General features: G+C 38.9%; 1 protein-coding gene across 1 annotated transcript; it reads right to left on the bottom strand.

Moving 5' to 3' along the window:
• Window positions 1-2,435: 2,435 nt before the first annotated feature.
• Window positions 2,436-12,536, bottom strand: LOC128354007 (sodium/hydrogen exchanger 2-like). The gene is made up of 13 exons (XM_053314256.1): window positions 12,260-12,536; window positions 11,790-12,115; window positions 10,901-11,038; window positions 9,377-9,627; window positions 7,829-8,046; window positions 6,698-6,897; window positions 5,502-5,591; window positions 5,313-5,383; window positions 5,051-5,218; window positions 4,219-4,324; window positions 3,117-3,230; window positions 2,932-3,025; window positions 2,436-2,860 (listed from the first exon to the last, which is right to left on the bottom strand). The coding sequence occupies exons 1-13, from the start codon at window positions 12,534-12,536 to the stop codon at window positions 2,436-2,438; spliced, it is 2,478 nt and encodes an 825-aa protein (XP_053170231.1).
• Window positions 12,537-14,793: the final 2,257 nt, after the last annotated feature.

Raw genomic sequence — 14,793 nt, 5'->3', positions numbered from 1 at the left:
TCCATCCATCCCTCCTTTCTTTCTTTCCTTCCTTCCTTCTGTCCTTTTTTCCTCCCTCCCTCCTTCTCTCATTCTTTCCTCCACTCTACCTTCCTCCCTCCCTCCCTTCCTTCCTTCCTTCTTTCCTTACCTCCTTCCTTCCTTCCTCCCTTCCTCTCCTCCTTCCCTCCTTCCTTCCTCCCTTCCTTGACTCAAGGGTTAAATGCTGGTTTTCAGACTGATCTGCCAGTTTTATTTTGCCTGCATGAGCTTAAAATAAATTATTAGTTATTTTTCAGCCTTGCTCCACCTGCTCCTCTCCACATAACAGAAAGTTCTCTAAATAATTACTTCTTGTGAGAAACATAAGGTTTTATTCCTCAAATATAAACAGAAACGACTGCTGCTGCTCTTCTGCAGTTTTTAACTAAATCAGCAGCGCTTGAAGAATCCACTCCTGTTAAAATGAGATGCTTTTATTGTGTCAGCAGATAAGAAAGCACTGAAGTTCTCCTCAAAATATAAATTTAGCAGAATTTCAAACACCTTACTCTGCTCGTTCTTTCAGTTTCAGCCTGAATTTCAAGTTGAATCAAGTTTGTCTGAAGCTCCTTTTTTTAGGAAAGAAGATTATCACAAAGCACCGCAGGAAATAAATATATTTTATAACTCGGTTATAACTCGGTGTGTCTGGCAGATATGGCGATGTAAACTTTGCTGAAAGATGATGCTGGGGGTGGAGGGCCGTCACACAGTCGGAGAGACTCATAAAAGAGGACATTAAAGCAAATGAGGGAGAGTCTTTAGTGCTGCCTGTTCTCTCTGCTGGGTTTAACAGCACATATGGGTCCTCTGCCTGGTTTCAAATGCACTGTTTAAATGGTAGAGTGTAATATAACTCCATGTCCATATGCTCATATCCAACTGGATCTACTTCCTGAAGGTAATCACTTTAGAGTCATTCAACATCTCAGTAAATGTTTGACTGTTCCTTCCTTCCTTCCTTCCTTCCTTCCTTCCTTCCTCCCCTCCTTCCCTTCCTTCCATCTTTCCTCCCTCTTTCATTCCCCCTTTCTCCCTTCCTTCCTCCTTTCCGTCCTTCTTCCTCCTTTCCTCCCTCCTTCCCTTCCTCCTTCCTCCTCCCTTCCTTCCTTGACTTGAGGACAAAAGGAGGGTTAAACTTATTTTTGTGTGGTGTACTAACAAGAAAGCAAAATAATCCCTTTTATTTTCCTGAATATAAGACTAATATCATATTTTTTTCTCGTTTACTTGGCAGAAAAGCTCTCTTTTATAAATTGCAAAAAAGTAGTGCTAGATATTAACACATTTCATACAGTGATGTGGTTGATGTTGTTCCTCTTAGCTGCTAAAGCTAAACCCAAATCCAGAGAGAAAGCAGAGGACGCTGACCCCACTTTTTACTTGGTGTGCAGCAAGAGTATGAATCAAGTTTATTATCAGTAGTATAATAAAATGTTCTACAAGTCAGCATCCACCAGTAAAAAAAAACAACAACCCAATGATCTGTGTGCGTGCTACGACTGCGTTTTTCATCCTTAGAAAAAGAAAACTTTGCATGAGCAGCTTCACTCAGTTTTTTTTGGCTTCGGCTCCGTTCTTATAACTTGCTGCTAATTTTAACCAACACGAACGCTGCCATTCCCACCATTGGCACCATCTGTTGCATTGGATAGTATTTTAGTGGAGGGGTGGGGGGGCATACAAAGCACCATTATCAGGCATGATGGTACTGTAATAAATAGCTTGGTCATAAATGATGGAGCTGGACACAGAGCTAGATTATAATTGTAGGTTTATCAGGATATTTTTCATACACATCTCCGGAGTCATTAGCTTCAGGGGAGCTAATGTTGAACTTCTGATGAGATCATTAGGTGAAGACAATACAAGAGAGTAGAAGTTTATTTCAATACAGTACTTTGGCAACGTTTCTCTCATTACATTCACACCACAAACAACTTAATAAACAATATATGCTCTTTTTTTTTTTAGGTGCAACAACAAACAAAGACGGATAAGTAAAATAGTGTTTCCATGTGCACGTATGAATGTACTAACGGAGAACATGGCAGGAAGTGTACTGTAGGTTATTGCTTTTCAGATTTTATTATACAAAACACATATTTCACAGATTTCAGAAGACATAAATAATACAACTGGTTGAGTTAAATCTCAAATAGATATAATTTATCTTAAAAAATAACAGCAGTTAGAAAACCCAATACATTAATATCATGAATCGTTGTGACTTAATGAAGACAAACATATAAGTAGTCGTATAAAATCATCAGTCTTTGGTGTGATTTATATTCTATTTCATATCTTTCACATATTTTTCCTGATTTTCAGTTAAAGCTTGTTTGACATGTTTTTGGGGTTTATTTCAACTAATAAGATCCAGAGCAGCTCTCACTCCATTCATGTGCCGTTTGTCATAATCTCCCTGAACTTCGAGGCCCCTGAGATGAGTGTCTAATTAATGGGTCTCCTGCCCCATTTCCCCTGAGATCCTGGTTGTCTTGCACCCATCCTCGAGGTGGTGGTAGCTGAGGAGGCCGCACAGTTTCCTCTCCTTCTCCTTCTCCGTCTCCTTCTGAGTCGACTAGCTCTTCCCCTACTTCTCGATTCGAGCTGTGCCTCCTCGGTGCAGGAAGTGGTGCTTTCCTGCCTCTGAGGCTTCCAGGGCCCCTCTCATCCACAACATCCGTCCCAGTAGCAGCTGGTTGCTCCCCTGCACTCCCAGCCTCCCTGATGATGTTCAGCTTCCTCATAGACACTTGAGAGCGGGTTGAGGAGCGGGGCGACACACCAGAAGCCTGGAGGTGCTCTGTGAGGTGGAATAACTCACCACCACCAACTGACACAACACAGATATTTAAGCACCAGGTGACTCAAACAACAAAGATGCTTTTGTTAGTGTGAACTCACCATGACTTCTTCTTCTGAGGTGGAAACCAGACTCCAGATCTGCACCAGGCTGCAGGGAGTAGTACTTCTGTGATTTGGGGATGTTTACTGCAGGCTGTAAGAAGAAGAAGTAGAATAAGAGTCAGGCAGGTATAAAGTAGGAAGTTATTTATTATTAAAAGTTCTTTTTTAAAATGGAAACACACATCACGGACACTTCCGGCACGGATGCTGCGTCTGATGCTTGCATGTCTGCGGATCAGGATCTCCCGGGCCGGGTTGTTGTCTGGTAGATTGTGTCTGTTGGTGTAAGCCATCGTCTGAACAACCAGGAGAGACATTTGGGAAGAAGTGATGAGTGTGAAGAACATAGAGTTGATGCACAGGAAACTTTATGGTGCAAGGTAACATTTAAATTGACAAACTTTTGTGTTATCATAATTTGTTTTAAAGGCCGTGTAAAGTGACACATTTTCTTCTAAACACATTAAATAGGTCATAAATGTATTTCTAAAAAAGGTGTAAAAAGCCGTTCACCCATTTAGATTTGAATTGTGGAGCTAGGCTTCACAAACTGTGTTTCAAGATTTCTGTGTTCAGGATTTAGTGATTAGCATAAACCCGCCCCTGCTGCTGTAGAGGTATAAATACATTCAGCGCACACTAACTACTACAGTCTACAGTTAACCAGTTAGCTGAGTTAGCCGCCGAGCTAGCCAACGAGTTAGCCGGCGATCTAGCCGCCGAGCTAGCAGCTGAGTTAGCCGCCAAGCTAGCAGCAGAAAGCTCTCAGACATAGTGTCCATATTTCAGGGGATAGACTGCCAGTTTTTGGTGATCCTGCTTTGTCTTGTTTATGTTAGAGGCTACAAGTAATTTCAGGAGTATTATTGTATCATGAGAAGTTTAGCAGCCAGTGTTTTTTGTAAAGGACTAAAGGTGAAGATGTCTCAGCCAACTGCAAATGTGTCACTTTTCAATCTGTTGTCTCCGAGTCCTCAAACTTTATGGAAAAACTGAATATAAATTGATGCATTTTAAGGTTCAGAAAAGTCCAGGAACAATGATTGAATACAACTACAACTGCAATTTAACAGAATTAATGAGAATATCATTTTATAAAACGAATTTCAGCTGTAATTCACTTATTCAAACAGCATGCATAAGCTGCAGAAATACTCCAACAACTTATTAAACCTGCAACTGATGTTTCTTGCTTCTGTTGCAGATAAACTTTAAACTTCCTGTTTTATTGGACACAAGCAATGACACAGTGACACTGTACAGCTGCACTATTGATTTGTTTACCTTCTGTCTGATCTTGTACATGTTCTTTGACAGGATGTCATGCATTTTCCTCACGTCGGCAGCCATGAACTTCTTCTTTGGTCGAGATGATGCCTTCCTCTCGTCGCTGATAGGAAGTGAGAGCAGTGAACGGTGAATGAGGGGACGTTAATGAAATCTAATGTTTTGTTATTAGCACTGACATTAAGAAGGGTTGCAATTAGGATGGGCGAGATTTCCACCCCGATGGGAAACGGCATCATCAGCTGAAGCCAAATTAGATTTTATTTCATCCATTAAGCTGATGCACTTGCGCTGACAGTCAGTGAGGAGATAGAGTTTCAGAGCTGGTTATTAACTTTATCAGTGTCATTCAAATCATTTGCTACTGTTTGCAGACCACTAATAAGCTGTTATGGTGTAACAACAGCCATGCTAGCGACTCTAATAGGTTGTACTTGGCCCACAATTCATCCTGAGAGGAACATGAAGGCCAAATTTAATGGAAAAACATTCAGTAACAGTTGAGATGTTGCATTAAAAGCCACAAATGTAAGCCTCATAGTGGTGGTAGAGGGAAAGTCAAGCAATCATTAAAGTTAGTAGAGTTCATCCTCTGGGCATCATGAATGTCTCTACAAATTATTACGGAAATCAATCCACTAATTGTTGAGATATTGAACTGGCATGGCTCTAGATCCCTATAATAATACTATAATATAATAATAGTGCAATAATAAAAGGAGTTGGAGTGTTTCTGGATCAAAAAAACTGAAATCTGAAGACTCGATGGAGGAAAAAGCCTCATTAATAAAGATTTTTCCCATTTTACAGTAAATGTACAATAACTTACTGCAGAGAGACGATAGATGGCGCTGCACTCAGGTCTCCCAAAGGCGTGTCCAGTAGCTCGATGGCGGTCTGCAGCTCCAGTTTCTTATACAGAGACACAATACTGGACTCTGCCCTGTTGTCTCGAAGCAAGATTCGCCTCAAAATACGATCGTTGAACTTTTTAAACCTGACACACAGAAAAAAGGAATAGAGAATATCCTAAATAAACATATTCTACTTCAATCTTAAATATTACACAGTGATAAATAGATATATCCTACTTGTCTTTCCAGTAGTAGTGGCTCCATTGGCCACACAAGTCCTCAATACCACTAACAATGTGCTCCATCACCTGGCCAAAACACAGAAGCACAGCGATTTACCAACGAGAGTCAAGAGAAGAACACATGCTGCTAAAACTGTTAAATACATAAAGGTTAAAAAGACAATACATTACAGCTAATACTTACCCTATTGTGAACCTCTACATTGATGTTGTTCAGGTCTTTGTTGGTCCTCCTGATGTTGATATATTCTACGATGGGACGGATGCTGATACCCTAAAAAGAAAGCAATAATGGAAATCCCCCAAAAATCACATTTAACAACTATTACTGTGCATATATAGATAATAATGAATATGTAATTTCAACTTATTATATCATTATTTATTTGAAACCAATCATTAGTGCCTATATTAAACTGTATTATCAGCCTAATCTGCTATGGTGTGTTATTGGGATTTCCTAATGTGTTGTTTTGTGCATAAAATCTTATTTTTTGCCCAAATACACATTTTAATTTAACTTTCAATATATTAAACTACAATAAAAGAAGCTAGACTTGCATACTGGGGTTCAGGTACCTGTTAGGCTTCAATAACTCTTTTATGAATGAAATTAAATCCCTTTGTTATGACTGTGGGCATTTGTTTCGGTCTGCTGTGTGTGTGCCCTGTGTGTTTTTGTTTTAATTTGTTTTTAGTATGCAGATAGGTGTGTGCTATGACGTGGTGACGATTGGGGTTCGTGCCCTGGCCTGTAATTGGCTGCAGCCGGGAGGTAACTGATTTAAAAGAGCCAAGATGGCGGCCGTCTGGTGGCAGCAGGCATTTCCCCGTCCTCCTCCTCTTCTCCCAACGAGCTACACTTCTGTTCTGTCTTGTGTTGAGAGTAGATATAGTTTTGATATTTTCTTTTCAGTAGTGAGGGAGGACTGCCAGTTTTGTTAATATTGTTTTCTCTTGTTTAATTAGTTAGGGAGGGAAGTTTTTGTCATCTGTTTTCTTAGGGCATTTTTCTTACTTTCTAGATAGGCTTGTTTTATTTGTTATTTTGGCCTTAGTCCACCCTGAAGATTAATAACTCAGTCTTATACTTTATTTATATCTATAGGTTCAATTATACATTTGTGTAAATAAACATTCCTTTTTTACTTCCTAATTTTTCTCGTGGCTACTTTGGGATTTGGGGAAGATGGGGCCTATTCTAGTTATGTCCTAAACACCCTTGAGACACTTTTTTCTTTCTACATTATCAGCTGAAAACCCCAGAATGCTTTGAACATGTTTTTGAAAATATATTGTAGATTTTGGACAAGGTAAAAACACACATTACTGTTATTTCAAACAATAATATGAAGTATGAAAGGTGAAGTTGTGTCTCACCTGTACGACAACAGTGAATATAATGATAGCGATCGATGCAGTGACAAACAGATTCTTTCTGTTTATGTGACCTGGCAAGGTGAAGACCAGGGCAAAGCAGATTGCTCCTCGCAGGCCTCCGTAGGACAGACCGAACTGGTCCTTGAAATTGAACTGGATGGTACGGAAGGGGTTAATGATCTGAGTCAACACCAGAATACCTGCAGGGAAGAAGTGAAGAGATCTGATGAATCACAGTCTCAATAGCAGTGTTGGAAGTGCAATTTCAAGGTACTTTGGGTACTTATACTTTTAGTCCACTACTTTCAGAAGGAAATAGGACCTTTTAGTTACTTTTGAGATTAATTAAAACATGTACAATGTTGGGTTATTTGTACTTTACTGGAGTGTTATACTTTTAGTCCACTACTTCTAGAAGGAAACAGGAACTTTGGGTTAGGGTTAGGGCTTTACGTTTGAGCCAAGGTAAAACATAACATACATTTAAAAAGACAAAGTGCGTTATCTTAGATTATCTACCCAACAGTATATTAGATTACTCAGTTAAAATAACTCATATAATGTGTATATACAATGTTAGCCTTTGCCTCATCTTTCACAGTTAAATACCACAAAATGGCTAATAAATCTGCCATAAAAAATCATTACAGTAACTTAGTGTAATTTGTACAGCATTATGGGCAATAGTGAATGCCATTGTATATCATTTACAGTAACTTACTTTATGTTTTTGAGTTTGCGGTCATGCACTGTTAACACATTAGCAGTGGTGTTACTGTAGTTATACGTCAATGTGCTGCCAATAAATAGATTTGATTTGAATGGTATGTCATTGGTACTTTTATCTAATGACAAATCAGCTTAAAAATGCTTAAAAATAAAACTTTATCCTATATGGCAAATCAAATTATATCAAATATTTAGTTCTCCAGTGCACTTTTTCCTCCTTTTTTTCATCACTGGTTGAAAAACTCTCTGATTCAGGTCATTTTGCATAAAGACTAGTTTTCCTATTGATACTGTAGCTATATTTAGCTGATAATATGTCTACTTCTGTACTTTTTTCTTGAGTAAAATTTCCTTTAATGGCCGAAGTTCTTTGCTCCCAATCTGAGGAAGTAAATCTCTCACCGATGACTCTCCAGAAGAAGGCGAACAGCAGCGTAAACATGATGTAGGCCCAGTTCCACTCGTGATCACTCGTTATGGTGACGACGCCCAGGAAGAAGAAGATGAGAGTTTCGGAGATGGTGGCCAGCATCTTGATGACATGGCGAATGGTGGTGCAGGATCTCTGAGATACATTCTCCTCCACGTAGAACTTCATGGTGATGGCACATGTGATAATGCTGGAAGGAGGGAGGGTGGAAATTAAGCCTTTTGTGATTGATTGAGCCTTTTATTAATCAATCAATAAAATGAAACCCTGTAAGGACACAGTCATGATAGGCCATAAGTATGATTTGCCACTTCCTGTGCCAGTTAAAGCTCAGTGACTCTGATCATCAACCACTTTCTATCTGTTATTCCTGGACAGTTTCTCAGGTTCCTCTAATTAGATTCGACTTTATCCATAAATGTAACAATGGAAAAACATTTTCAGGCAACATATGTACTTTTCAAGGCTTTCCTTGTATAAAGAAAGTGGATGAAATGGTTGAATGAAGATGTAATGTTGAATAAATTAGGGTTTCTCTATTTATTTATTTATATAGTTATTTATAATGGTTTACAGTAAATGCCTGAATACCTATAAAGTGAAAAATTAGGCATTTCTGTATGTGTGGTATTTTTTTAAATGCACTTTTTTGACCATACAGTAGGTGGCGCCATTGCTTTTTGATAAAATCTGTGTCAAATCTTCATGTGATACCTGTTTCAGACGATACTGGTCTGCTGATTTTAACCAAAACCTGAAGAAACGCTTCATCTCATCACTGTTCCAACATTCAAATGAGAACTAATTGGCCCAAAAGATGTATAACTATCTATTAGTGATGCTGCATTTAAAAATCTGACATAAGCTGAGGTCTTTTTATCTAGATCTACAGATCATGTTATAGAGAATATGTTTCTTAATTGTTATCTAAATGTCTTTCCTTTTATCCTTTTCTGCAGCGTGACTTATAGAAACAAAACAACAGAACTTCTTGCTTCAGTCACACTCTTCACCTTTAGTCCTATTTATGCTGGGAATGTTGGGCGAGCACTTTATCAGGCATCAGCCCCGAGGGGAGAGGGAGGGGGGCTACAGGACTACAGGGAGGATTTGTACATACAAGTCACACTAATGCAAGGAATTGGACAAATGTTTAGTTGGAATTTGGAGCTATATGTTCTGTGTTGTGCTTTGCTGTATATTGTTGCTTGTGGAATCAGTCAAGGCAGCTGTAAACCTGCAGGACATGATTATCTGATTTTCTTGGTAAAAGAAAAAGGTCATGCGAATCCTCTGGATGCAAATTCTGGACACATTTTGTGAACTTATGTTGGGTTCTTCCAAATTAAACCGATTTCTGGCATCTGTAACCCAGTTTTCATTCACTTCATGTCTGTAGCTGCCTCTTGAATTTAGTATTTAAACCTGCAACTTCTCTCTTTTCATTTTTCTAACATCTAACTTTTTCAATTCAGTATAAATTGATGCATGTTAATAAACTTTCCAGTGTTTCCACTCACGCCAAAACACTGGAGATGGAGAACAGCTCGGCCACCAAGTACGCCAGGTAGCTGTACATGAAGATAAAGAGGGGCTCAATCTGACGGGCGTTGTGGGTGAAACGTGTGGTGAACGCTGCCACAAAACCAAACAGGACGCCGAAGAAGACTCCTCCAACCCCCACCACCACGAACCTGGCCACTCCCAGGAAGACATCAGTGGATTCAACCAGTGACATGTCTGTCACGAAGGAAAAAATACTGTACAGAGCCTGTGAAGACATGAGGACAAAGATAATAAAAGGTCAGGAAAGGGAGTGCATACAATACAGATAGTGTTCACACATGGATCTATTTATTTAGCCTGTCTGTCTGTCAACATGGTTTGAGTCACTTTTCTGGCAAAACTGACACATTTAAGGCCGGCTTAAGTGCTGCTTAGTTAGTGTCGAGTCAAACTTGCTTCTCAGGTTAAACACCGCCAAAGCAAAGGCAGGCTTGAAGTGACATATCCATTCATTAGTGGGGAACAGGTCAAACTAGACTGAGGAGTAAGAGATGGGCCACACAGATACTGCTGTTTGCATATTTGTTTTCTCTTTCAGAAATGTACAGGAGTTCAACCGCTTTGCCAAAATGTTAGATATGGAAATGTGTCATTTACTGATGTCATGTTGGATTTTAATCACCACCAAAACCTAACAGGGAAATGTTTACCCTTTACTACTACATAAACTATGACTATTAATAGATGTCCTTTAAATGTATTTTCAGTGTAAGTCTGTCCATGCAGTGATTTAAAAGTAGATGTGAAGTTTATATGAGGCTTCAGCAGTCTGAGTTAGTTATATAAAGTGGATATCTGACACATTTACAGTCTTTTTAGCATCAGATTCCCTCTTTGTGTTTCCCTGTTGAGCTGTGATGGAAGTATAGAAACAAAAAGAGGAACATTAGCACTAAAAAAAGACTGTAACTTTAAAAGATATCTACTTGACTGGACAGCCGAAGCTTCATATTAGCTTCAGATCAACTATTAAATACAGGAGGAATGATTATAGCAATTCATTTTAGGCACATTGACTGTTGTTTTAAGACAGATTTCTTTAATCTAAAAACTCACTGAAGTGGAAAGAGATTTGTTAAAAAAAGAGAGATCCAACCATAAGTGGGTGATGAACAGTTGGTATCAATAATAATGGGAATAAAATGACCTAAAGGCATTCATTACAGATTTTGATTGGCAAGAGCAGTCACATACACACAGTTACGCTGCTGTAAGGAGACTTTAAAACCAGGAAAAGGTGAAATTAAAGCTGCATCATGATGTTATAATAACAAAATTACCAAGCTTAGTATGTCAAAAGAGTGAGACTGAATCCGCCTACAGTATCTCCCAGTTTTGGTATTTGATGTCAAGCTGGCCCAACAAGATATTTTGTGCACATGGATTAAGTTTTATGCACAAACACACACACACACACACACACACACAAACACACACACACACACACACACACACACACACACAACCTCAGTACTCACCACAGTGACAGCATCATTGAAGAGTCCCTCCCCAAATATGACGATATATATCTGCTCATTCACCCCGATGTCCTCAAACACATTCAGCGCAGCCACTGGGTCTACAGCTGAGATGATGGACGCAAACAGCAAGTTCTCCTGCAAAGAAGCGAGGGATAAATGAAATGAAAAGAAGACAAAGAGAGATGTTTATACACAGCAGTGAATCATCCTTCCTTTGTTAGATGATTAGGTGATGAAAGGTCTCCATTATTTCAGAAAACAGTCTCAACACAAGATGCAATTATTTGTTGTTCTGGAGCTTGCTCATTTGTGAAATTGAAGAGGTTTAAATTTCCTCCTTTTTTTTTAGCTTTTAAAGAACTTTTTAATTATCAGTGTTAATTGAGCTGAGAGCTTTGGATCGTATCAAATGACAAATAATTAGATTTTTTTCTCAATCACTGTTTCAAGGGCTATGAATGAAACATTATAGTTACAATACATTATAGTTTTTGGAAATGCTAGAGACCAAAGTTTAGATTTTCCTCTAATCTTTGGACCATTTTATGTGTTCAGGCCTGAAAGGAGGTTATATTGCTTTGTTTTAAAGGATGACAAGGCAAAAAGATTGCACCCTGCAGTAGATTGGTGCAGTTCTTAAAATGGATTATCCTAAAGGGGAACAAAACATCTTGGGGTCTGAATTCACTTTAAAAGATTTAAAGTTTTCTGTCTGTGATGCTTCAATGTTTTTCACTGATTCAAATTAAAAAAATAAGAGCTAAACTTTTAAATATCAAAATCACATGAACACACAAATTACATACAGAAGCACGTGACCTTTGACCTTTACTATCCTGCTCCTCTGTCACAGTTTTGACTTGCTTCCCGCATATTTGCTGCTCACCTGTAGGTTGATATCTTGAAGCCCAAACACCTCAAACTGGCAGATGGCAAAGAGGGAAATCCCGATGCCGATGCTGTTCCACAGAGTTCCCACCACGCTGTACCACATCACCGTGCCGATGTTTTCAAAGAACGGCCTGGTGGGCATGAAATAGCCGTTTTCCAGGACGATGGGTGGGAGCATGTAGAGGAAGAAGACATTGGAGTCGAGGACAGCAGGAGGCTCCTCTTTAACTGAGTGCATGATGGCGCCAACTATGAGGCCGATGCCAATGAGCAGGCAGGACTCTGGGATCCAGATGGTGATTTTATGGTAAATGTGGAAACCTGAAGAGAAGACAACCATGAGATTAGACTCCATTTACAAATTAAGGATATGTTGCTTGCATTATTTAGGTTGCAAATGACATAAACACAAATACAAAGAGACCACATGGACACATTTCTTTCACGTGGTTCACCCAAACATACCAATTTTGGCAAAAGAGGCCAGCAGTATCCACAAAGTAAACTCAAAGGGGACCTGTATCCGAGGGTAATCCATAGTAATTATAGGAAGGCTGTCCTGCCTCTCCTCAGGAAAGGCCTGCGCTTCATTCAGTCCATCTTGGAAAGGTTTGACCGTGATGAGGTTGTTTGACTCAGAAGGTTTTGGCGGCTGAATCTCACATTTCCCTCCAACACAGCAGAGCAAGAGGAGCAGGAGCGTGCAAAAGGCTCCACTCTCAGACCAAATCAAAGTCCCCATTTTCACAGTTTAACACAGATCAAGTACTTCCAAAGTGAAGCAAAAAACACTGAAGATATGGGCTCCAAAACATGAGTGGAAAAAAAGTCTGTTGGATGGTTTCAGTAGGTTGCAGCCAATAAAATGTGCTGAATAGGTCTCATGTAGACCTTTAAATCCGTCATTATTAGTACAATAATAACTCCCTTGATCCATGTCCAGAGTGATAGAATATCAAAGTTTCAAAACGAGATAAAAAATGTTTGTGTGTCATGTTTAAGTTTCAGGAGGATAAATACAATGAACTCAGCAACTCCTTCTGAAGTCTGAGCTGCAAACAATACTGGTTTCAACTGTTGCAGAACCTGCTTGACACAACACCTGTGTGCCTTGCCTTCTGGGTGGAGCTGATTGTCTCACAGCGGCATGAACCAAACATTATGTCATCATTTTTGAAGTCCAACCCCTGCTCTGATTCAGTGTTAATAGGTGTCAGAAATAGACACATTTAATATGGACGAAGGATTTATGGCTGTGATTCATGCAGGTTCTGTGCAAAGGAGGTTTTGATGCTTTTTTTTGACACATGCAATTACAATTGATTTCCACATGATGGTGCCAGAGGATAATTTGAATTTTGAACACCTGTTGGCCAAGTATGAACACATTTAGAGGGAAAATCACAAGTCATAAACACATACGCCTTCTTGGAAAGTTCCACATTCACAAGTCAAGAAATAAATATTGTAATTATTGTTATGAAGTACCACTTTCAGTAAGGCAGTGTCCTACATTTCTCACCTTTAATACTCATATCAAACAATTAAAGCAAACCAGAACTATGACACTTTTAACCAGGCATAAAATAACAAAACTCAAGTAACTCAAAACTATATTTAAAGTACCACTCCACTCAAAAATGTGCTTTTCTTCTTGTTCCTATAGTTGGATGTTGGAGTCTCACCTTGTAGAAAGACCTATATGCAGACTTTGATACTAGTAAGCTGTTTTCACATTCATCATTTCGCCATGCTTATTGACAATCTGATCAGCAGATAAACTTTAAAAATAAAATAAACTTGCATGTTTCTAGATTGAGGATTTTAAAAAGATAATGCAACTTTTCTGTGTGGGAAATGCTATATCAGTCAAAGCAGAGTATTTTATATACATCTTAAAGTACTATTATTACTTATTGAAGATTAATTTGTTTGTGATACAGTACTTATAAGCAGGAGTGCCATAAGTGGGTGAAAAGTTAAGACGATTCTAAGGACCCATGACTGACAGGGGCCCTAAAAAAATATCGAACCATTAGTTAATTGTATTAATTAACATATCATAATTAATAGACATTAGTAGAATATTTCATTTACAATTAAACTATGCATGTCTAAACTGTGTTATATTTTCACAGCTCAGTGTCAGTGAATATTGTACAGTTAGTATTGGACTACAAGAGAGTTGCAAGTCTTCACAGATGAAGGTGTGGTTACAGAAATTGGGGCCCAATGTTATCTTTACATGGGCCCCAAGATCTTTGGCTTCAGCCCTGTTTCTGTAAGGCCAAAAAAAAAAAAAACCCTTTTCCCAATTTATATCTTTAATTTAATTTTTGATCTCCAGAAGGAAAAAAAACATGCCTCTGGGTACAATCTTATTAATTACTTACGGCCTTTTAGATTTATATTATAATTTCAACGTGTTGCGTGAGTTCCTGCGTGATGACGCAGCCGGCGTGCCGTGCAGGAGGCGTGGCCATGGACTGCAGCTCAGAGGCAGAAACAGTGCGGAAGGTTGCAGAGAGAGAGTGTGTGAGAGAGACAGAGAGAGAGCACTCCTCACAACATTAACAAAAACCGGATATTTTATTGAACCACACACTCCAAACTTGACCTGGTAAGTGAAGACTATTTAAGACTAGTTTCTAACTCTAAAGACGTAGCTGTTGTGTTGGCTTTAATGGCTTAAGGCTGCAGGCTTTGTCAGTGTTTACGTTACTTCGCACAGTAACGGGAAGCTTGTTTAGTCAAGCTAAATCACTCATTTGTGTTTATTTTGATAAAGTACACTAATATTTATGGCATGTAACTTATAAACTAGCAGTGACTAAACGCTGTTGAGTGTGGCATTGCAGGACAGGATATAAGAGGGGTCCCTACAGGTATAAAATGTTACTTAATAGAGGCAAATAAATGGGTTATAATTGGGCTAGTGTGGCTTATAATGGGAATAATCTCCATTGACAGGACATATTAAAGTGTGTAAGTGGCTCATT

This window comes from Scomber japonicus, chromosome 24 (assembly GCF_027409825.1).
Source record: "Scomber japonicus isolate fScoJap1 chromosome 24, fScoJap1.pri, whole genome shotgun sequence".
Classification (NCBI taxonomy): domain Eukaryota; kingdom Metazoa; phylum Chordata; class Actinopteri; order Scombriformes; family Scombridae; genus Scomber; species Scomber japonicus.
Note: the sequence above shows the minus strand (reverse complement) of the source record. Positions and strands in the feature narration are given on the sequence as shown.

Bases quoted from the DNA above. Each gene is read 5' to 3' on its own strand.
- LOC128354007 (XM_053314256.1), bottom strand. From the start codon at position 12,536: ATGGGGACTTTGATTTGGTCTGAGAGTGGAGCCTTTTGCACGCTCCTG. The intron at 9,628-10,900 runs GTGAGTACTGAG...ATGTCTTCACAG, and splicing joins TCAATGATGCTGTCACTGTG to GCTCTGTACAGTATTTTTTC. The intron at 3,026-3,116 runs GTGTGTTTCCAT...TTCTTCTTACAG, and splicing joins GTGCCGGAAGTGTCCGTGAT to CCTGCAGTAAACATCCCCAA.